Raw genomic sequence first — 24,734 nt, 5'->3', positions numbered from 1 at the left:
AAACTCTAGCATAGGTGTCGTTGACTAGAAACGTACCGGTTATGGTTTCCGGCATGTCAGCGGCTTTCTTTGTGTCGAGTACGAAGACTCGAGCGTTTCCTTTCTTGTTCTGGCCACTTCCACCCGCACCACCAGTAGCAGGCTTGTTCTTTGGGCACTCGAAACTCAAATGGCCCATCTCCTTGCAATTAAAGCAAGTCATCTTCTTCTTCCAATAGTTAGCAGCATCATGTCCTGTACGATTACAGGATTCACAGACTTTAGGAGACGGGGCGAAATTGCATCGGCCCTTATGGTACCTCCTACATGTCTTGCATGGCGTAGAGTTGTTTCAGTTTACGCCATTGCTTCTAAAGTTGGAACTTCCTCCAGTCTTTCCTTGAGCAGTTGTCGGTACAACTTTCTTGTCCTCCTCTCTATTGCGGACCATGCCGCCTATTAAGTAACCAGCCAATTCCATCGCGGAGTCAGCGGTTTGAGGCAAGTGAGACCTTACCATGTCGCGGATTTCCCGCGGTAGTCCCCAAATATATCGAGTTACTTTGCTGGACTCAGAGTTAACCAACTGGGGAACTAGGCGACAGTACTCAAGGAACTTAGTGTTATACTCACGAAGATTTGTCCCCACGACCTTATGATTGAGAAACTTAATTTGGACTTGGTCGGTTTCGTGCATTGGATAAAACTTCCCCATCACCATGGCCTTAAACTCTTCCCATGTCAAACTATACATCTTGTCCCTTCCTTTACTCATCAATAGCAGATTCCACCACTCGTGTGCTTCACCCTTGAACATGAGAGCGGAATATTGGATCTTCTCCTCCTCGGAGCACTTGCTTGTAATTACAATAGTCTCCATCTCTTCGAGCCACCTCACAGTTGTGATGGCTCCCTTATCACCATGGAACTCCTTTGGTCCATAGTACTTGAAGTCCTTAAACGAACAACCACTTATCTTTAGTTTCTTGAACTCATGTCTAACTCCACCATCGGCGTTAGACTCATGCACACTCTCCTCAACACGAGATGGGTTTGGATGGGATCTTTCGGATTTTCGAGAGGGATGAACAGATGGATTAACAGATCGGGAATGTTTGGTTTTTCTAGATTGAGATCTAAACGCGGATTCTTCCCTAACAGCATCTTTAATCATCTTTTGAATTTTGTTCATATATTTCTCAGGAATTTCTTCCTCACGCTCATTCTCGGGGCATTTCCCCTTGTCTTTTATCTCTCTCTCTCTCTCTCTACGAGCATTTTCGTTGTTGTTACTTTGTTCAGACATATTTTCTTTCTTTTCTTTTTCAATTTAGTCTAAAATTTGTACAACATTTCTTTATTAAACACACATTTTATTTCATATATACATATCACAAAAGGATATGTATATTTTATATTACACATATATATATATGTATATCGTTTCCACGATATATATAGTTCGTCCTATCATTACATTAGAACGTTTCAAACGTCCTTTATTTATACATATTACACACAAGACTTATTTTACACACATAGCTTCTCATGGCTACCATCTTCAGTCCTTCATAAATCTCTTCACAATCTTCGTTATTTTGCTGCACTTACGGAGAAGTGTTTCTCCAACTTTCTTTTTTTCTTCTCTTTCTCGTCTACCTTCTTCCTCCAATTGTCGGTTTCGTGTAGTGCACGATCCAGATGTTCTTCATACGATTGTGGGATTACGTTAGGGTATCCATGATGCGGAGGTGGGTCCCGGTAACCAGTGTCACCATCTCGTAGTGATTCGTTGGTTCTGGATACGGAACATAATCCATGTTGGATGAAATGTAGAGGTAGGTCTTGGCAGCTTGATTCTGTTCTCGGATCTCGTCGGCTTGCTCTTGGATTGAGGGAATCTCCCCTTGAAATGGTGGAAAGCTTGATGAAGTCCCAATCCTAAATTTCTCCAGGTATTGGACATAGGGATCCACAGAACCATAGCTTGGGTTTTGGGAAGTGAGTGATCCATCCATTGGGCTTGGTATCTCATTAGGATTTTCAGGATGCTCTTCTTCTGGTTCTTCCTCAATTTCTTCCTCGAGTTTCTCCTCTTCTTCAAGATCCTCCTCTTCTTCGGATTCCTCTTCCTCTTCTGGTTCCTCTTCTTCCGGTTCATCTTCTTCCATAGGTTGTGTGTTTCAATGTTCAATGGCATCTGGAAAGTCTCAGAAGGCATCATTATTCTCATCTTAGGCCTACGGGATGGTCCTTCACCGTTGTTTGGTTGGGAACTAACTTCTTTGAAAGTGGAACTTCCAGAATGCCACTCTTGTTGTTTAGAGATATATTTCATCCACTCGGAGGATGGTTGAGAGTTTGGTAGGTATCCGGCTGGATAGTATTGTGGTATTTCCGATGGTTGGTAAGTGGGGATCTTTGTTGGATGATATGTTGGTATTTCGGAGGGATTATACATCGGTATTGTCGGTGGATGGTAGCTTGAGTGTTTTGGTGGCTAAATTCCCTGTTTCGGTGGACTATCGGGAACATCTATTGAGTAGTGTCTGCTTCCAGGATAGTACACGGGTTTGGACAAGTCGTGTTCCACATCTTGGTTGAAGAAGGCTTCATAATACCCGTCACTCATGTTGTCTTCGGGGTATGGTTCGGCGATTTCGGCCTCCTTTGCCTTGCGCACAAAGTCTTCAATGTGAGCTTTGAATGGCATCTAATATTATAGGTGGTTTAGAATGTAGAGTGGGAAAGAAAGGTTACCAGCCTATCTTATCCTTAAAACACATAAACAATTATTTCCTATACTTGGATCGAAGCTTTGGTATTGTTTTATGATACCCAATTCGCTAAGATCGATGACTCTGATACCAACTTGTCACACCCCCGTCTAAGGCCTAGGAGCGTGACCCATAAGTTGGTACCGTAATTGTAAATAAATCAGAGTTACGTTAGTTTGCGGAAGACTTATAAAACTTTAAGGATCGAAAACATAACTATTATATATGTACATTCAAAATACGGGAATAGTAAAATACCCGTTGAGTTAACAAAACATTTATGTGTTTATAATTACAAACCACCATATTAAGTTATTACAAAACAATCCGAGCCATCGGAAATTAGTAGCACTCCGACTCATCCAAGTGCTATTATTGTTCACCTGCAAAATGTAAGAAAATACGTCAGCAACGAATGCTGGTGAACACGCTGACGCAAAAATAACTCTTTTACTTTATTACCCCTCGAGACTACGCCTGCCTCGGCTCAACGTGGCTTAGGAATAACAAAGTCAAATAACACATTATTAACTAGAGCCTCTACACTAGGTCACCTCACAAACACCGCAGTGTTTGACTTAGTTAAGTACCCGTAAATATACACAACGGTCGTACTCCATGCAGGAGAGCGTCCTACGACCAAGGGTGGTGTGATCATGCCCATACATCGCATAGTACCACCTATGTAAGGATCCAGACATATGTATACCACAGTTTGAGGGCTAGGTTCATACCCATAGTTATAACGGTTTTAGGAACACATAGTTCCTTGTAAACAATTTCATATACCAAGTTTGACTCATTTGAAAACAAGTTTAAAATTTTGGGGGCGTATTCACCCTGTCTCTTTAGGATCGGTTTCACTCACCGTCCAAGGGTCTTCCCTTTTCTTTATCTCGCACCTATAGTACGAGTATAAATATTTGTTAGTCAGATACACGATCCGGCTTAAGACCTTTAGTATTATATCTCAATCCTCGATTGAACCTTTAGTTCAATTCTTATTTACTTGAAAACCTTTAGTTTAAAAGTAAATTATAAACCTTTAGTTTATATAAAAACCCGATGTTTCTTCTTCTCCAAGAAACGTAATCATTTTCTTTTATTATTTAAAAATACTCATTATTCATTAAATAATATTTTCATAACAAAGAATATATATACATGTATACTTACACACATATATATGTAATCACAATATTCAATAATCATATATTTCATTCATTTCTTTGTTATGTTTTCTTTTCTCTTTTATCGAGGTATCGAGTATAACCTCGACTTAAGGCTTAAGCCTTTAATATAATATTAGATTATATTGAATTCGTTATTACGCCTAACCTCGTTGGCATATAGAAACCCTAGAGAAATGAGCAGCACTCCGACGCCGCTTTAGTTTTCTCGATCAACTTTGATATGCCAACTTCAACGCTCGTCGACACGTCTTTCGGGACTCTTTGCCATTATAACAACGCCTTCTTGATGAATAAGGGTGGAGGGTGGCACAAACTCTAAGGAAACGTTGGTACACAAACAAGATATTTGAGGCACGCTTATCGAGGAAACAAGGCACAAATTTCGAGGTATTCTAGAGAGAGAGAGTAGAGAGATGTGAGAGCAGGTTTTGGGATGCTTGAAATGAGATCCCATGGCTGCTATTTATAGGCGATTTTTGAAACCCCATCGGGGTACGCGATGGGTCTCTGGACAGACCTATCGCGTACCGCGATATAGGTCTGTTGAGTCACTGCCTAGCCTTGCCACGTGGTGACACGTGGCAGCAACCAGTGCCACACGTGTCACACATTGTTAGACACCCCATCGCGGTACGCGATGGGTGTCTCTTCTGACTCATCGCGTAGCACGATGGGTCAGGAAAACAAAATTTTCATTTTTATTCCTCAACTTTGGAATTTGGCAATTTTAGTCCCTAGACTTTGGAAAGTTGATACTTTGAACTCGAAATTTTCACGTTGTTACAATTATGTAATGTTGAGTGAATGAGAATGTCTTCTCCTAGATGAAGACCCAGCTACCTTTGTAGAGGCAAAGAATTCAAAGAAATGGCGAGAAGCAATGAGATCCGAATTAGTCTCAATCGAACAAAACAATACGTGGGACTTATGTTACCTACCAGCGGGTCACAAGGCGATTGGTTTGAAGTGGGTGTTTAAAACCAAACGTGATGCAGACGGGTCAATAACAAAGTACAAAGCAAGATTAGTCGCGAAGGGGTACGTGCAAGAGCACGGGGTAGATTTTGATGAGGTTTTTTCCCCGGTGGCGAGAATGGAAACCGTACGCTTGATTTTAGCAATTGCAGCGAATTATGGTTGGTTCGTTTACCATTTGGAAGTTAAATCGGCGTTCTTAAATGGCGAGTTGAAGGAAGAAGTGTACGTGAAACAACCTGGTGGTTTTGAAGTACCCGGGAAACACGGTATGGTTTATAAGTTACGAAAAGCTTTATACGGTCTTCGCCAAGCACCACGAGCTTGGAACGAAAAACTCGACAAAACGTTGAAGGGTTTGGATTTTATTCGATGTCCAAGAGAACCGGCGGTGTACAAGCGGAATACGAGAACCCACATTCTCATTGTAGGTGTATATGTCGATGATCTTATCGTGACTGGTTCGAGTCAAGCCGAGATTGAGAAATTCAAAAGTCAGATGAAGAATGAGTTCGAGATGCAAGATCTCGGAATGTTATCTTATTATTTGGGCATTGAAGTAACCCAAAAAAAGAATGAGATAAAGTTGAAACAAGAAGCTTATGCTAATAAAATTTTAATGAGTGCAGGTTTAAGCGAGTGCAACCCGACTCGATTTCCTATGGAACATCCTTTGCAAGTGATGAAAGATGAAGAAGGAGAACCCGTTAATGCAACCGAATATCGAAATATAATCGGTAGCTTAAGGTATTTGACACACACGAGGCCCGATTTGAGTTACTCAATTGGAGTTGCTAGTAGGTTTATGCAAGAACCGAAACAATCCCATATGCAGATTCTGAAGTATATATTGCGATACGTAGAAGGCACGAATGGTTATGGTTTAACGTATGGATGCGGTAGTAGATAGTTGGTTGATTTTTGTGATAGTAGTTACGATATGGATCAAACTGATGGACGAGGTACCACCGGAATGGCGTTTTATTATGGTGGTGCATTGATCTCATGGCTCTCACAAAAACAACAAACCGTAGCCTTGTCGTCATGTGAATCTGAGTACATGGCAGCAGCAACCGCGGCTTGTCAAGCTATATGGTTAAGGGGATTGTTAAGCGAGTTGACCGGGCATGAAGAAAAGGTGGTGACTTTACATGTGGATAATAGATCCGCTATTGATCTGATGAAGAATCCGGTGTTTCATGGAAGAAGTAAGCATATTAATATTAGATTTCACTTCATTCGTGAATGTATTGAACGTGGTGAAGTCCAAGTTGAGCACATTAGTGGAGAGAAACAAAAGGCGGATATTCTTACAAAAGCGCTACCGAAGTTAAAGTTTGAAGAGGTGAGGAAATTGCTCGGGATTGAAGATCTGAAAGGAACGAATCAAGATTAAGGGGGTGAATGATAATTATAATCTCGATTCGTTAAAGATAAACCGAGGGGTGGCTAGGTTGATCTCATGGGGAGGATAAGGAGGGGATCAAAATTCAAATATTTTATTATTTAAGTTTTATTTATTTAAATGTTTATGTTTATCTTTTTAGTTTTCTAGTTCTAGTCAAAGTGCGATTGTTAGGGTTATAAATACTTAAGTTGTTTTTCATTATTAATAAGAAAAAAGAGAGAATAAGAGTTGAGTTTAAAAACACCTTTCTGTGCTTCCATCCGGTTTCCAATTTCAAAGTATACTATCTCTATATTATACTATATATAAAGCCAAACCTAAAGCTACAGTAAAGCCCATATAGGTTCAATCAGTGGCTGCCATGTGGCAGCCACTAAGTTTAATTTTTTTTTAATATTTCAACATCTTTTTTGGTATTTCAATATTTGAAACTACTTAGGTTACCAAAATCCATGTTGGTGTGATGGCTTGATTGTGTTGCTGTAAGCTACAGCTCTTGAGTTCGAGCCTCCATAGAGGCGCCCTTTTGTTTTTTTTTTGTTTTAGTATTTTTCATTTAAAAGTAATAAAAGTAACAAAAAGGTAAGTTGTTATGGTGATGGTGTTGTATTGTTGCAACTTGCAAGTCTCAAGTTCGAGCCTTCTTGAAGCAAGTTTTCTTGGGTTTTTTTTGTGTTTTCTTGGTTTTTTTTTTTGTGTGGTTTTTTATATAAACAATAGATTTTTGTATTTATAGATTTTATACTAAATCAACCAATGAAAAAGTAAGGTATGTAGTGTTTAGATTTTAATTTATTTTAAATACGTTAGTTTGAGGCATTATTTTTTTGGTTTAGTTTTGATACCGTATATAACGTAGCCGATACCAACTGAATTCCCGTCAACTTACGAAAACGACGCCCGGATGTAACCAACACATAACTGCCCGATGAGCCCCGGCGCAACGCACCGGGTAACAACCTAGTTTATTATTATAATAACCCACTTTCAAATCCCTTGGTTCACAACAGTTGCACGACGAATAGGTTTTTGTTTCCAGTTTACGATTCAAAAACATAGAATATTCAAGATTAATAAATCCGATTAATCTCCAACACCTTCCAACAGAACACACAATTAATATACCAAAGGTGGACAAATAATTAAGTTAAAACACATCTGCTCAAATAGAAGTCTAAATATGCTATGAGAAGAGAAGTGGATGATACTACGTATGCATGGTTGGTCGCAAACTTCGCTCGCTTTTGCCCATTTGTGTAGTAGTGACGTCTAAATATGCTATGAGAAGTGGATAATACATATGGTTGCAACCCATGATCAATTATAAATGTAACGGGGAGTAGACTTATGATTATTAAAGTGTGATTCTCGCTGATCATGCATATAAAACTATACATATTAGCTACATATATACAAGATGTTTGGTCTAGAGAAGGTTAAGTATTATAAAGCACGTACAACAAGACATTAATACAATGAGGGTTCTTTGACTAAAGAAGTATTGGTCGGCTTGTACGTAGTTAAACATCTTTGAAATTCTTGAGTTTACTTTGTTTAACATATATCGAAACATACATTCTTTGGTATGAGTAGCGCAACAATCCTATAAAATAATAAAGACGCCTACGTACGTACGTCACCCATGGAAAGATCTTAACTAAAAAGAGTAATATTGCGAGATATATGCTCATTGGAGGACTCATTAATAATAACAATAATATCATCCACATAGACGATGTATATATGTAGCTAGGTTATCTTTGTGGCCATGTTGATATATAAACAGTAAAGAGTCATGCTGGGCATTTTGAAAGCTAATATATAGTACCCATATTTATAGGCGGCTAACCATTACCATGCATGCCCAAGATTCCAAGATTGCTAAAACCCATATGAAGACTTAATTATGTGGGTGACAGACATAATATGCGTGACACGAATCCGCAAACCCACATGTCATTGTTGACTACTTGACTATTTCAAATAACAAGCTAATTGAGTCCTATAACGAGTTAAAGAATCAAAGACAAGGAGCTTGCCTTCAGATAACTACATTAACGCATGCTTACTATGGTCACATCTTTAATACGAGCAATATAATCATCCTATGCAGTTGTGTGCCATACTGGATCCTCCAAAGCCTGGCCCCAATCAGGGACCAGAGAGTGGAATCATGAGCAGTGAATAGTTTAAACCATGCATGTTGGGATCAGGTGATCATAGAATAGGTACAAGTGGTGTTCATTGTTGGGGTGGTGATGTGGATCTAGCGAAGTTGGATTTGTTGAACCAAATTCAGGCAGTGAAGGAAAAGGTTAGGGGGGATGCTAGAAAGATGTTGAGAGTGAAAGAGTTGAAGAATCAAATGACAAGTCTAAAACTTATAAAATATAGATTGCGGTGTGCAGGGGCATCGAAGCCCCAATGATATGATGCCCTGTATAGCACCCATAGCAACCAGTCTAAGCAAATGAAAATGGAGACACAGAAATAACATGACGGGTAATGGCAATCTTTCTTAGTATGAATTAAGGTCTAGATAATATATAATAGCCATGGCGAACGTTACAAACAAAAATACATAGCCACTTGATTGTACACATAAATCCCATTACAGTTATAACTTATAACCAACATGTATTATTATAATATGGCAAATTGAAGATGATGGGGATTAGATTAGATAAATGAGAAGCTATCAAAGCCTTTGCCGGCAATCAAGAGACTCACTTTTTTAGGAGATATCATCACATGCCCTAATCAACTTAGTAATCCACCATGCATCTTATATTCTATTCTATATATACCAAATCAAACTAACCCACTTTCTACAAATAAATATGGCTAAAGCCTACGTGAGACAAAACTCTCTTAACAGGTCTGTCAGCTTGCCATGTGGCCCCGTTTGCATGGAGGCCGAGTACAATAAGCTCATGGCTCAGGATGAACCGTCGAGCCCCACCTCCGAGACCATGGAAGAAGAAGATAATATTGTCCAGGGTCCGCCATCCAGAAGAGGTCTTATCCTCATGGTTGCTTCAATGGTCTTTGTTTTCATAGTTATAGTGGTGACTTAAGGATGGATTTTGGCTCACCACAAAGAAGAAAGTGTTCATGTATCAGTAAAGATATTAAAGGGTTGAAAGGCGGTTGTGGGTAAAAAGTCATCGATTAGATGTGTTTTATTGTCCTTGTGTTACCGTTAACTTTCTTTATTAAATTTCCATTTAGAGTTGTCTTATGTAGTTGTGTTCTTCATTTTCTTATAATGAAAAAAATATCAAATAAATCACTTACTCATCAATGGGTCGATTTGAGTTGGGTTTCATCTCAAACTCTGCAACCAAAAATATTGTAGAATTCAAGCAAACTTTTCCTCTGTCCCCGAACATAGAAAGGCTACTCTCAACACATAGCATACAGTGTAGCACAAAACGAAAGGCACCAAAATGAATGCAATAAACTACTAATAACGGTAAGTAAAATTTGGCATTATTAACAAATAAAAGAGCAGATAAAGCTAAAAACAGTCACGGAAAAAAAGGTCAAATTTTGAACAATTTGAAAGCGGTCAAAGATGGATGTATCGTAGTTTTAGTGATCAATGATCAAATTTAACGCATTAATTATTTATAACTTCTTTTAAATAAAAATGTACAAAGGTGTCTGGGTCAGCACAGCCTAACCCGCACCGAAGTATTCAATCTACCCCCTTGCAATTTGAACGGCTGAACCGTTTGAAGTCACACAGTTTAATACATGTCCGTGACTATTACTATTTGACCAGAAGCAGTTAAGCAACTTTACAATGTAACAAAGTAAACACCAATCCATATAGAAGTTATAGATAACCAAATGCGCTTTCTTTTTATATAAAATTAGGTAATTATAAGTAAGAGATCAAAAATAAACATAAAGCAAAAAAAATAATCTTGATACCAAATGCATATAGCTAGAGAGACGCACCGACCTAAATATCAAACAGCAAGACCTTGCTTTTTAGCTTTCTTCAACCACTTAAGTGTAGTCTCTAACGTCGTATAAGCAGCAACATCCGTCAAACTTTTGCTGTCGACAGCATAATCAAACACCTCATAGGCCTCTGCAACCTTCCCATTTCTACAAAGCGCCCTCAATAACGTCCCATACGCCCCCGACTCAAGTTTCATATTATCTTCCTTAATCACACCATATAACTCAACCGCTTTATCCAAGTGTTTCGCCTTACACAGCCCGTGAAGCAAAGTGTTATACGTGCAGTCGTTGGGGTTACACCCTTTATTCTCCATTTCCCCTAGTAACTCCAACGCCCCAAGGGCATTTCCGTCTCTACACAAGCCGTTCATCAAGGAAGTGTAAGTGACGACATCAGGAAAATGGCCAGTTTTGGCCATCTCCTTGAGAAACTTCATAGCTTCTTTGGCCTTACCCGACTTGGACAAGCCGTAAATCAAGGTGTTGTAAGTAACCAAATCCGGTTTGATTTGTTCCTCAATCATTGTCTTGTAAACCTTTAAGACCTCACCCCCGTAACTCAACATACAATAACCTTTCATAATGGTATTGAAAAGATAACAATCGGGTTTAAAGCCTTGTTCCCTTAAGACAACCAGCAAGCGCATGGCCTCGCGTAAATTCTTGCGATTACAAACATTATCAATCAATATAGTATAAGTGACCAGATTTTTTTCATTTCATCCATAAATGTAGTAACAGCAGTTAAAGTTCTAGTCTTTACGAGTGTTTTAACCAAGAAATTAAAAGTATAGGTATCGTGTTTGGTAGAGTGGACCTGTGAGAGGGTCTTGATGAGATGTATGGCGTGATCTTGGTGGCCGGCGGAGCAGAGAGTCCGAATGGCGATGTCGGTGGTGACGTTATCTGGTTGGAAGCCTTTTGACGCCATTAAGGTGAGGGCTTGGGTGATGTTAGAGAGATCGGAAGTGGGTTGAGTGCAGGACTGGGACAAGAGTATGCGGTAGGATGATCTGTCAGGGGTGAAGGAAGGGTGGGTGTTGGTAATGTGGTTGAGGAAAGTGATGGAGTCTTGAAGGCTTGAAGAGACGGAGGCGAAGGAGTTGAGGACGGAGTTGCAGAAGCGGGGTGGTGGTTGTTTGGTGGTGAATAGGGTTTTGGCGGCGGATAAGTCGGAGGAAGGGAAGGTAATTGGTGGTTGAGTATTCTTCCGGCCATGGGATTGTAACTCTGATTGTGATTTCAATGGTAAGAGAGATCGAACTGGTTTTGCGCTTCTGAGTACTACCTTTCCCATTTTCACTCTGCGATCGATTTGGGGGTTTTTGTTTTCACGGCCTCTTTCTCTCCCGCATAATATACGTAAAAGAAAAGGAAATGAGAGGGAAGGATAAAAAAACGAAGGACACATCGTCGGTGTTCGCTATCATGTCGCCGGCGACGAGATACGAAAGGGACAAAGTTGAAAACTTGAATTTAAGGGGACAAACTTTGAACCACATTATATAAATGGGCCATTTTGAGAAGAGTAGGGTATTAATTATATGATGTGAGGTTTGATTACTTGAACTTGTTTATCAGTGTCAAAGCCAAGTATATTCTTAACATATAATATACAAGTGTATATATAATAATGGATTAATGGTATGTTGAAGATGTTTGAAGAAACACTAAGTGAACCCATGGGCAGATTATAGATAATCTGGGGGTTAAGTAATGTTTCCCACGAGGATGAGGTCCAGCAGAGAAGGTTGTTCTTCAGGGGACCTGCAAAACAGACACCGTAAGCTCGTCACTGAGAAGGGGGGGGTTCCTCCTTGTGACCACCCTCCGGCGTGAGAATCAGACTAGATTGCTCTGAATATAAGTGTATATTAAGAGATTGCTAGATAAGATTGAGATATCAGATGATGTCCTTACCATTCCAAGGTGTTGGAGTATTTATAGCCGAAGGTAGGTTTCCCAGAAGAATATAAGTGTATATTAAGAGATTGCTAGATAAGATTGAGATATCAGATGATGTCCTTACCATTCCAAGGTGTTGGAGTATTTATAGCCGAAGGTAGGTTTCCCAGAAGGTACAGCCGGCTGAATAGTATTCCTGTTCTACCAACAGTGGACTACGCACAGGCCATGCTGGTTGGTGGATAGGCTACGGCCAACAGTAAAGGTCGGCTGTATACTGTTCCTTTACTGCCGGCTACGCACTGTTCCACCAACTGTATGCTGCGCACGTCCCATCGTAAGGGTTGGTGAGTAGGCAGCGGCTAATAGTGACAAACAGTACTAGAGGGTGCTCCTCCTCGTATTGTTGTCGGTGAGCTGTCACCCTGTGATTGGTTCATGGGCTGCTCTGGTCAAATTGTCTGTTCCGCCCATACCTTAGTAGGTATAGTACGAAAGACCTTCCAGAAGCATACGGACTGGCTCATTTAGGCGGGAGTATTCCCGCCTTGCTCATTCCTTCATGTGACTACTGAAGTAGCGAATGCCTTGTGCGTGTAGCCTTGCTGTTAGTGCGGGTAGCCTTCCCTGATGGCTTGTATCCGCAGCTGCGGGAACAGGCGGGGTACTTCGCCATTGGGAGGCTTTCCCTGCGGGTACAGCTGGCGTACTGCGCGTAAGGTTCTCTGAGCATGGTGGGTCCTGCTGGAGCAGTTGGTCATTGCGCAGACGTCCCTATTCAAGGTGAGTCTTGCGGATCCAACTGGGCTCTGCTGGGACCTACCTCTTCAATGTTATAAACCTTAGATTATTGAGATTTTAAAAATGGACTTGAGAGGAGTTTATGACTAGGTTTCGGGTTATGGGTATCTCAATGGTACTTTTTAATCATATAATGTTCACAGGTGTATTCACGAAACCGATGGTATTAAGTTACTACCACTTGAAGAGTATGAGACACGCTTTTCTATTCATGAATGGCACCGTGATTATCGATGCCAACCATTTCAAACCTTCACAAACGTCGCTTTAATTGTTGCTTCATATTCAAAACTTTTCTTCGGAAAAAAAACACTCATTTTTCTATACCGTTATATATTTTTTCAAACAACACATCATCCCATACTTTTTTCAATTAACTTATATAAATCAAATTGCGAGTACTTATAAATATCCAAATTTGTTAATGAACCACTCGTGCCAAAGTTACATCTTCAGACCTCCAAGCTTAGCTAGCTTTCCACATATTGACCAAACTTACCCAAGTATTGGCAAATGATTGAATACCCCCCTGAAATTTTTTATAACTTCGTCTACATGTAATAAGATTTGACTTTCCTACAAGTAATTTGTTACGGATTTGGTTAAAAATAATAAAATCCACATAACTTATCTTGGAACATTTTTTTTTGGAAAATTATCTAAATAGCCCTTTTGAAGAGAGATAAAAACAAAAGTAGCTCGTGAGATTTAGTTTTCCAAAAATAGCTATCGAAATCCAACTTCCACGTGACATTGGGATTTTCCCAGTGAGTTTTCATTGACCGTTCAAAATCTGCCATGTGTCATGCATTCCCATATACCACGCAAGTTTTCATCCAAAATCTGTCTTAAACGTTAATTTTTACATCAAATCTATCCTGATGAAAACCAACTTTAACGTGATGTTTCAAGTTGTTTCCGTCTCCAACGTGAATTTTCAAATTTATGATTTTTAAAGTTTTTTTAAAATTCATCTCCAAAGATGAATTTCAAAGATTTTGAATGGTCCACGAAAACTCACGGGGAAAATCCCAATGTCACGTGGAAGTTGGATTTAGAGGGTTATTTTTGGAAAACGAAACTTCACGGACTATTTTTGCTTTTCCCTCTCTTCAAAAGGGCTATTTATGTAATTTTCCCATTTTTTTCTCATCTATTTAATGTTAGTGAGCATATTATTAATTTATTACAGTTTACAGCGGGTAAAATTGAAGTCACATTAGTGAATAAAGTCTCTCTAAATAAAATATATAAATCTAGCTATAGCTCTCTTCTATCTATACAAGACAATTATATTACACTTGTGACTGAGTTGTCTAGCTCTATGGCCGACCACAACTCACCACCAATTACCCAAACCAGCAGCTGGTCGACGTGGCGTTGGGGCGTACTCCTCTCCGCCGTCGTTCTATCTCTGCTTGTTGTCCACTTCGATACCTTCGATGCGGTGCCTTATCCCTCGGACGAGTTAACCAAGAATAAGCCCGAGTTTGTATTACCTCGTAGCAACCCACGTGTGCTCCATGGTTCTGAAAGCATCGGAGACGGTCAGTTGTTGGGACCTGAAGACATGGTGTGTGACCCAAAGTCAGGTGTTATTTACACCAGCTGTGTTGATGGGTGGATTAAACGACTCACGGTCAACCGCAGCTCGGTGGAGGACTGGGTTAACACTGGTGGCCGCCCTCTTGGGCTCGCGCTTGCTTCCTCCGGCCAACTTTACGTGGCGGATGCTTACAAGGTATATTAGTCGGTCGGTACACTATTTTTTTATTTTAATATAAATATACATACATACATGGTAAAAAGAGATTGACAAAAATAACATTTATTTATTTTTAATTGTCACGTATCGTAGTTGATGTTCAAATACTATTCCACAACTTTTATCAAGATCAACAAAATATCAATAAGAAATACTAGGTAGACGCTAGTCAAACAAGTACAGTTTTTAGATACATGAGATAGCTAACTCCCTCCACCGCTATACAATTATCCATCTTAAAAACTAAAATCATTCCAACCCTCCCAAGTAACAAAAGTGAGTTTCGCTCTATTACATACCCAAAGGAAACTTATCATCTTGATTTCCTCCACTAAGCTCGCCGCCCGAATGACCGCCCCGTCATGGACTACCTCATTTCGGGCCTTCCACAACCTCCAAATCGCAACCAACATTATAGCATAAAAGACTTTAGCCTTCTTTGGAATGAAAGAAAAATTGTGGAGCTCAAGAAGATCCCGAACTCGAAATGCGTAAATCGCGGGGACCCGAAACCAAACGGAGATGTCATGCCAAACCGCTTGGGCAAGGCCACACGACACTATAATATGCTCCACCGATTCATTGTGATCTCCACAAAGAGCACAGTCAATCGAAAGAATATTAATGTTTCGGGCCGCTAACGCAACCCGAGTTGGTAAACGATCTAACTCCGCTCTCCAAGCCACCAAATCCACCTTTTTGGGTACCCAATTATTCCACTTAAATATAAACTCAAGCATAACACCCTGCTCGTTTGCAAGGTGCCATTTAATACTCTTAACATTAAACGAACCCGACTCATCTAGATCCCAACAAAGTTTGTCCTCTCCCAACTCTAACACCACATTTTGACATACCATAAGCAATTGTCTGAATTCATCCACCTCCTCTGAAGATCTCGGATTCCGGGACCAGCCCCACTGTCCGCATATAAAATTAGACTGCATGAATAACCGATCCACTACCATGCAATTCTTCTCTGCCTCTAACTCGAACAGTCTCGGAAACCGGGTATAAAACGGTTCGTTTCCAATCCATAAATCCAACCAAAAAGTTGTCTCGCCTCCACTACGAACCATAAATTTGATGTCCGAGCTGAGGTTTATACCTGTTAACGACAGATCAACAGAAATTTTTACAATATACCGCCAAGGGCCCGAAGCCGATAGCCTAGCCGGGATCGCTTGCCATGACCTCGAGGAATGGTGGATGGACCAGACAACTTGACGCCATAGCCTTCTTTTTTCGCCCCTGAATCTCCACCACCATTTAGCTAACATGGCTAAATTAGCATCTTTCAATAACCCCAACCCGACTCCACCATACTTTTTCGGGGTGATGACCTTATTCCAAGCAACCCAACTGATTTTATAATTTACTTCAGTTCCTCCCCAAAAGAACACCCTCCTAAATCTTTCCAGCTTTTCTAAAACAACACATGGGGCATAAAATAATGAGAAATAGTATGTCGGTAGAGCGTTTAGGACCGATTTAATAACCGTAATCCGACCCCCGATGGACAATGTCTTAGCCTTCCAACCCGAAAGGCGTTTTTTAAAAAGATCCACAACTGGGTCCCAAGATTTCTCCAAATGCATATTCCCCCCCCCCCCCCAATCGGCAGACCGAGATAAATAAATGGTATGGATCCGACCCCACACCGTAAAAGATTTGCAATCTGACCCTTTTCCAAATCCCCCACACATGTGCCATATACTCGACATTTCGCCAAATTCACTTTTAGTCCGGAAACAAGGTAGAAGCACCGAAGTATTCTTTTCAAATTTATTACATTCTCGCTACCCTATTCGCCTAAAAATACCACATCATCCGCATAGATGAAATGAGAAACTATCGGACCCGCCCGCCCACAATGAAGTCCCCGATAGATACCCCGGTCAACCGCCCTCCTCATAACACATGAGAGTGCTTCCATAGCAATGATGAATAAGAACGGTGATAAAGGGTCCCCTTGACGAAGTCCCCGAAAAGATTGGAATTCCGGTGTTGGGGATCCATTCACTAGCACCGACGCCCGACCCGAAACCAGAATTCCGGAGACCCACTTCCGCCATAATGTCGGAAAATTCATTTGCTCTAATATAGAGTCCAAAAACTTCCAGTTTAACGAGTCATATGCCTTGTCGACGTCAACTTTAAAAATCAATCCTTTTTTCTTTGACCTCCTAAGCCAAGAAATAACTTCGTTCAGAACCAACGGACCATCAAGGATACTTCTATTTGCCAAGAACGCGGATTGCTCCTCAGAAATTAATTTATTTATCACCGTTTTCAACCTGTTTACCAACACCTTTGAGATTACTTTGTTTACACACCCGATCAAGCTAATCGGACGGAAGTCACCAAAAGACAACGGATCTTTAACTTTAGGTATTAAAGCCAAAAAAGATGATAGCCCGCTCCATATGCACGCTTCAGTCCCGGACATTTCAGCAAAAATCCTCATAAAATCCAAGTGGAAACAATTCCAAAATCGTTTAAGGAACTTAAAATTAAAACCATCGGGCCCTGGTGCCCATCTCCAGCGCATTCCCAAACTGCCTCCTTGACTTCTAATTCCGAGAACTCCTTAACCAACTCACCCGCCTCCTCTGTTGTCAATCGTTTAATTTCGTGGCAAATAAGAGTCGGTCTAGAGTTAACCGGCTCCTTAAACTTATTACCAAAAAACTCATAAGCCTTGTCTTTTAACAATGTCGGGTTTGAGATCCAATCCCCATCACACCTAATGCCATGTAATCGATTATTGCACATATTAGCATTTAGAATCCCATGGAAGTACCTCGAATTCTCGTCACCTTCAACAGCCCACCGAACTCTAGATTTTTGAATAACATCTTTACGTCTAAGATTTTCAACAGTTTCCACGAACGCCATACATTCCGCTCTTATGTCTATTTCACTTTGTTGGAGTGATCTCGACTCCGCCGCCGAATCTAATGACCAAATCACCTCCTTGTTCCTTTCAAGATCTCTAGCCTGATGGGCTTTGTAATTAGCTACCCATCTTTTAATTTTAGATTTCAACCATTTCAATTTTGTGGTTACCCTCAATATCGCCGGACCATCGAAACTAAAAGACGAACAAAGTCTCTCCACAAACTCAACAAAACCTGGAAGATCGAGCCACGAATTGTAAAAACGAAACGGAATATGGCCAAAATTCGTTGACACTGACGCGAGCAAGAGCGGTCTATGATCCGACCACTCCTTAGCTAACGCCGTTAATGAGGCTAGAGGCCACGCGTTCATAAAATCTTTGCAAACCAAGACTCGATCTAACTTACTCAGCTTATCACCCCGGGCCGAAATATACGTAAATATTCCACCACCCATACGATATTCTTCCAACTCTGCACTATAAATAAATTCATTAAACGCAGCCGCATTAGCAGTAGAGAATTCTGAATTTTTCCGTTCAGTCGGGCCTCGAACTTCATTAAAATCCCCCACCATCACGCACATCCCAGTCAACCCTCTTCTAAACTGTAACAATTCCGACCATAACATTCTTCGTTCACTACCTTCGTTAGGAGCATAAACATTTATAATAGTCAAGGATATGCCCAAAACTATAATGATCCCACTAACCGCAAGGAACCTACGATGCTTAACAACCCCGGTCTTAGCAAATTAAGACGGGTCCCATAGACTAAGAATCCCCCCTGATCTCCCCACTGCATCTACTTTATCCAAATCAAAAATCGATCTACCCCAAAAACGATTTGCTTTGAAAAAGGAAGAACTACCCAGTTTGGTCTCTTGCATAGCTACAAAGTGAGCCTCATTGCTAGTCTTTAACCCTCGAACCCAATCAGCCTTCTTGGAATCACCCGCCCCCCTAACGTTACTTCTTGGAATCACCCGCCCCCCTAACGTTAATAGATAAAATATTCATTGGTCAACCATTTGTCCCCCTTCACCCCTGATAACCGATCTGACCTGAGTTACATGGTCGTCCAAAGTCACTCCAATCTCTTTCCCAATCTTCACAGTGGCAGCAACCTCCGGAGTTAATGTATCGTTACCCTCCGGATTCGGGATCGAATCACCATCATTATTCAATTGACCAGGCACTTGTAAGGCACACTGAGTATTTCTGCTCGTAGACTCTGACATATTTACTGGGTTATTTAGATCAGGGAACCTAGGGAAAGAAACTCCACCTAATTCAATACTCCTCTGAACATCTCGTTGTCCCTCATTTGAAGAAATTGATGGGCTTCTAACTCTTCTTGGCCTTTTTCTAGAAGTAGTTAAATTAGGCCGATCCAACGAAGCTTTAGGCCCACCACTTTCCAACCCAAACTCTAGTCTAGACCCCACCTTTTCTCCATTTGAAAAATTAGCCGGTGTACCACATTGGGACCCACCACCATTATTATGATCATCCATGCCAACATTTGCTACTTCCCCATGCACAGGAGCATGAGCTGTCGCCGTCACTAGAGGAGACTTGTCAACTATCATCTCCGTTTCACACGGCATCTCCTCTCTCCGCCCATTCTCTTCGGCTCCGTCACCACCGCCATCCCTAAATTCTCCCTCCTCCAAATCCGGTTGGTTAGATTCTGACTCCATCGATTTAACGTTGCTACCCGCACTAGAGCCATCGTCTTCCTCCTCAAAAACCGGAGCCCATGATCTATCTTCTTCAAAAACCCAAACTTGGTACTCCTTTCCCTTCCACCGTACCGTGATTTCTTCTTCAATCTTGCACCCCGTTGAGGTAAGAACGTAACAAGTTCCATCGGAATTATCAAGCCTTTCCCACGTAAATTTCGATGGCCAAGCCACCTTCCCGAATAAGCCCCCAACAGAGTCATAAACGGTAGAATCTCGAATCGGAAAAGGCACTCCCATGACCCTTAAGACCGCTATACGATCAAAAGGTATATCATTCCCGTTCCAAAAAGAGGCTTCAGATAGGACCTTACTCCAAGCTAGAGCTTTTTTAGATAAAAATTCATGTGCTTCAGAACCATTTTTAAACACAATCATGACTTTCAAACCGCCTACATACGAAACAGCAGCTTCCTTAAACCCAGCCTCCCTTATCATCTTTCTCACCTTGCAGAGAGTTTCAATACATTTCGCTAACCCCAAAACAGATCTATTCATACAGTAAGATGGGTATTCGAACCCGAGCCGATCAACGTCAAGAGACTTCCGTGTAGGCGGCGAAACGTTTCTTAATGCAACGTCTCTATAGGACGTCCCGGCTGTGACCGGGGCTGGCCTCAGAATCTCCTGTCCGGATGCCGGTTGATCCCGTCGAGAAGATTCCACCCATCTTCTTCCTCCGACATTGTCGATCTTCTTCATATTCTTGTTATACAAAGCAACACTTACATCCAGTTTTGCTCCCCCAATTTTTATGCGGTTTAGCTTGCCCAAGAACCCTTGTACATCCACCACACCTTTGAATCTAATGAAGCCAAAAAAATTACCTCCTAGGTCCCTCTTCCTTGCCACGTAAGCATCCGACATTACCCCGCAGTGACGAAACTCTTGCCATAATACAGGTGTTGAAATCCCATTTGGAAGGTTTGAAACAAAGAAAGACATCTCCCGATTTGCTCCATCTCCAGCCCTCCTGTTCTTCACTTCTCTTGCCATCAAATGTTAACTATTCCACAACTTTTATCTATATATATATATATATATATATATATATATATATATATATATTTAAATAACGTACTACAACAAACCATGATACTAAATTATTATTGATCTGATAATAAAAATCATATTAGAATATATTTGATTTTTGTTACTTAATTGTTAATAAATATGAAGAATGACTTTATACATAAAATTCTAGATTTATTTTCACGGTTAAGAAAAATGTCGACGAACATTGTTGTTAAGAAAAATGTCCAAGAATATTATCCTGGACAACATTCAAGATTCATTAAGCACGTACTGAAATATCAATACCTCTGAATAAAGTCGACTTTGAATTGATGACAAAAAGAAATTGTTGTACAAAGGTATAGTAATGAGCAATATACAAGTGAATGAAATTATATTTTATGATTTAATCAAATTTAAGACATGTTTTAAATTCAACATTTAATCAATAACAGATTAAATATATGTTATAAAATATAAATCAAAGAAAAAGACTAGTCGAAAAAGGACAAAACGAGTTGCTTACAAGTCAAAATAACTCATACTAGATTAATAATAAGCTGTTTAGGTTGAAGCAGGTACTTCATACAGCTTTTAACTAATTCAACATGTTTCTTGGTTGAATTTAATCTATTAGAATAAAAAAAACATAACAAAATAGGTCTTTCGTGTTAAACATGTTAGAGTCGATGCATTTAACACAAATATCAAATATAAAATAACTTTATTTAACAATAGAAATTGGCTAGTTATCATTTTATATGAGATCCAACTTTTTAGTCATTAAGGAGCACAAAAAGAAGCGTCGAAAAAATAACAAGATATGATATATATATATATATGTGTCATATCTTGTTATTTTATTCCAAAATATATATAAAGCCTGAATTTCAACAAGTAAAACGGGGGGATATTTTCCTTGATTTCTTACAAGCCCTTTGCACCATTTATTAAATAACTTTTATTCCTGTTGATTTTTTTTTTGTTCATAGGGAATTCTTAAAATAACAGAAGAGGGTGAGATTGAGGTATTGACAGATGAGGCAGAAGGCGTAAAATTTAAAACAACAGACGGTGTAGCAGTTGCAAAAACCGGTGTACTGTACTTCACGGATGCCTCTTGGAAATATGATTTGCACAATTTCATATTAGACATATTAGAAGGTCGTCCTTATGGTAGATTCATGAGTTATGATCCCTCAACTAAGGAGACCAAAGTTATTGCTCGAGATATTTACTATGCTAATGGTGTTGAAATGTCCCCGAATCAAGACTTTGTTATCTTCTGTGAAACCGTGATGTAAGTTAACTAACTTTTTTTTTCAGATGGGTAGTTTCAATCCAATGGACCATGTGTTGTAGAGGAGCTTTAACTAAAAAAATGTATTGTTAGGTAGACGAATGGGCATTCACCAATTAAAATACCCAATGTGTGTAACGGTTTAACCAAGTTATTTAACCTCTTTTTATTTAAAACATAAATGAATAGGTGAGCGTGATTGGTTGAGAAAAGTTATAGCCCCACCCATTAGTAGGGATGTGCATGGTGCGGTTTTTAACTAAAATCGAACCGAAAACCAAACTTTCGGTTTTATGATTTTTTAAAACCGTTCGGTTTCGGTTTTTTCGGTTTTGACACGTATTAAATGAAAAATAACTCACCCTGAAAATAGTAATACCCATCTAGTTTTTTTCTTTACTCATTTATTATTATTATTATTATTATTATTATTATTATTTGTATGGTGAAACCTCAGGGATTTGATGTTTTGGTCATTGAAATTGTAGGTTGAGATGCAAGAGGTACTACATACAAGGGGAAAAAGCCGGTTCCATTGATGTATTTATTGATAGATTGCCTGGTATGCCCGACAATATTCGTTACGATGGTGAGGGCCACTATTGGATTGCTATTCCCACGGTAAGTTGGCTATTTATGCTTGCTTTGTGTAGACTAGAATAAGTTTAGTTATCTTGTATATGTTTTTGTTATTTATTTTTTGGTAGGAGCTTACATTCGAGTGGGATTGCGCACGTAAATATCCATACATCCGGAAGTTCCTTGCATTTTTGGATAAGTATTTTCGAAGACCTTCTATGGAGAGAAACGCAGGGGCGGTTGTTGTGGATTTGGATGGCAAGCCTATCGCAAGATACTATGACCCAGAATTGACATTTGTCACGACTGCGATAAAGATCAGGGAACATTTGTATCTTGGAAGTCTGATAAAGTCCTCCATTATCTGCCTAAACCTTACCCGATATCCTGCTACCGCACCTTCTTCCACAAAATGAAAGTATTTTTTAACTTTTCTTATCTTTATTGTACGTATTAAGGTGCTAGTTTGTTATGACTGTTGATTATGACATGGGGTGTAATGTTGAAGTGATGACATGGTAAAGTAGGAATTAATGTCTTTTCAGAAGTCTAGGTATCATTTAATGGTATTTGAAATATACTTGGTGTTTATTAGTTACTACGTACTGCCCGAGTCATTAAAGATTGCAATATCCTCTAACCAACGAAATCAGATAAATAATTCACAGTTGTCCTAGAAAGAAGGCCTTCAAGAGGCACTACAAAAAATATGTCATACAGTGACAAACAAAATGTGCTACTAAAAAGCAAAAAAGTGTCACTAAAAGCCCCTATAAGAATGTGCGGCACACAAAATAATTGTCACTAGAAGTGGTGACGCTAAAGCCTTTTAGAGTCACTATTTCGATATGCCGCACAAAGGTTTTGGGCTTTGTGGCACTTTTTTTTGTCACAATATAAAAAAAAAGATTTTTGTGGCACAATTTTTGTGCTTTTAAAAAGTAATTCTAGTTACATATTAATGCTAGTTTTAGTGGCACTTTTTTTGCCCTAATCTATAAACAACTTTTGTGACACAAACTTTGTGTTAGTAAAAGTGTTTCTATTTAGATATATATATATATATATATATATATACTATTTTTTGTGGCACGTAACTTTGCCACATAAATCACAATAATTACAATAAAAAATATAAAACGAAAGTTTGATAAAATTGTAAATACATAAATCATAATATCATAAGTTTGTAACTTCAATAATATGTTCAATCCAAAACATATTACAAATGTTAGAAAAAAAATACCATGTAATAAATAACACAATCCAATTACAAGATGAGTCTATACATTCTTTTGAGTCAAAATTTGGCTTTCACAAAACATAGCTCCAAAGCTTCTCATAGCATCTATCCTGCCATCATCAACATATAAACAAGCATTAGTATTGATTCAAACAAAAAACAAAGTTACTTTTTATAAAAGCTAATGTTCTTGAATCAAACGAAAACCATGTATAACAAAAAAGCCCGAACACCTAACAATTAGACAAAAAAACAACATATAATATGCGGCTATTTATAATTGGCCCGACCAAAATTCAATATATTACCTTGTAATGCCAACAAAAATTTAAAGATCAATCTCACAAACTTCTTTCTTGCCCTATAAAATGAAAAGTGTTGGCCGATCAAGGCGCTGATAAAAAAAACTGGGCGTAATTGAAAACCTACACTCAATAATGTTCAGTCTCCATTCAGCTAGCTTCGATGGTAATCATGGACTCCTGGTATGCACGAAAGCATTAAAATATAGGTAAGTGTTTAAAAGAAAAGGCTGCACTTACATTTGTGAAGTTGATTGCTAGATCATATGTAAAAAAGACTGGCATCACCTTTTTAAAGCGGTATGCAAATCAAAAAGAACAGTGAAAGATGAGCCAATCAACAATGAACCAACACAAAGTTAAGTTACTGTAAGGTTATAGATATAATTGCAAAAAACTCAAAATAGTTGACAATGAGAACATGTTTAACAGAGTGATTTCTTTATCAAAGTTGCCTTTTTTTTTATCTCAATACTCATGGAAATGTAGCTTGTGCACATTACCTTGCGATCCTTATGCTAAAACCAGAAAACTCAATAAATTTCATGTGGTTTTAGTAAAATGGAATCTCTAAATACGGGTTTGTAGAAATTTACCTTGTTTCACTAGACTTAAACAATGAGTTTTTTCAATTCATTTTACAGCATTTTTAAAATCCAGATAGTTTTTTTAACAAATCATGACAATATATATATATATATATATATATTAATTTGGTCATTTGATTTGTTAAAAATTGACCCGTTATCCCGAACCTATTTTGGTCAGAACGGGCCCATTCTACCCGAACACATTCTGATGCGCTAACCAACCCAACTAGCCTAACCAAAACTAATTCTACTAGTTCCATCTTGTCCAATACATATAAAAAAGA

At 39.2% G+C, this 24,734-nt stretch overlaps 1 protein-coding gene and 1 pseudogene across 1 annotated transcript; one reads left to right on the top strand and one right to left on the bottom strand.

The window, feature by feature from the left end:
* Positions 1-10,022: 10,022 nt before the first annotated feature.
* On the bottom strand, positions 10,023-11,609 carry LOC143538015 (uncharacterized; annotated as a pseudogene).
* Positions 11,610-14,337: 2,728 nt separating this feature from the next.
* Positions 14,338-22,986, top strand: LOC143538077 (protein STRICTOSIDINE SYNTHASE-LIKE 6-like). The gene is made up of 4 exons (XM_077031714.1): positions 14,338-14,754; positions 21,429-21,736; positions 22,225-22,357; positions 22,444-22,986. The coding sequence occupies exons 1-4, from the start codon at positions 14,338-14,340 to the stop codon at positions 22,729-22,731; spliced, it is 1,146 nt and encodes a 381-aa protein (XP_076887829.1). The 3' UTR covers positions 22,732-22,986.
* Positions 22,987-24,734: the final 1,748 nt, after the last annotated feature.

This window comes from Bidens hawaiensis, unplaced genomic scaffold (assembly GCF_021521415.1).
Source record: "Bidens hawaiensis isolate Kalapana, Puna unplaced genomic scaffold, B.hawaiensis_p1.1 tig00011466_1, whole genome shotgun sequence".
NCBI lineage: Eukaryota > Viridiplantae > Streptophyta > Magnoliopsida > Asterales > Asteraceae > Bidens > Bidens hawaiensis.
This window is presented reverse-complemented; position numbering and strand designations above follow the sequence as displayed.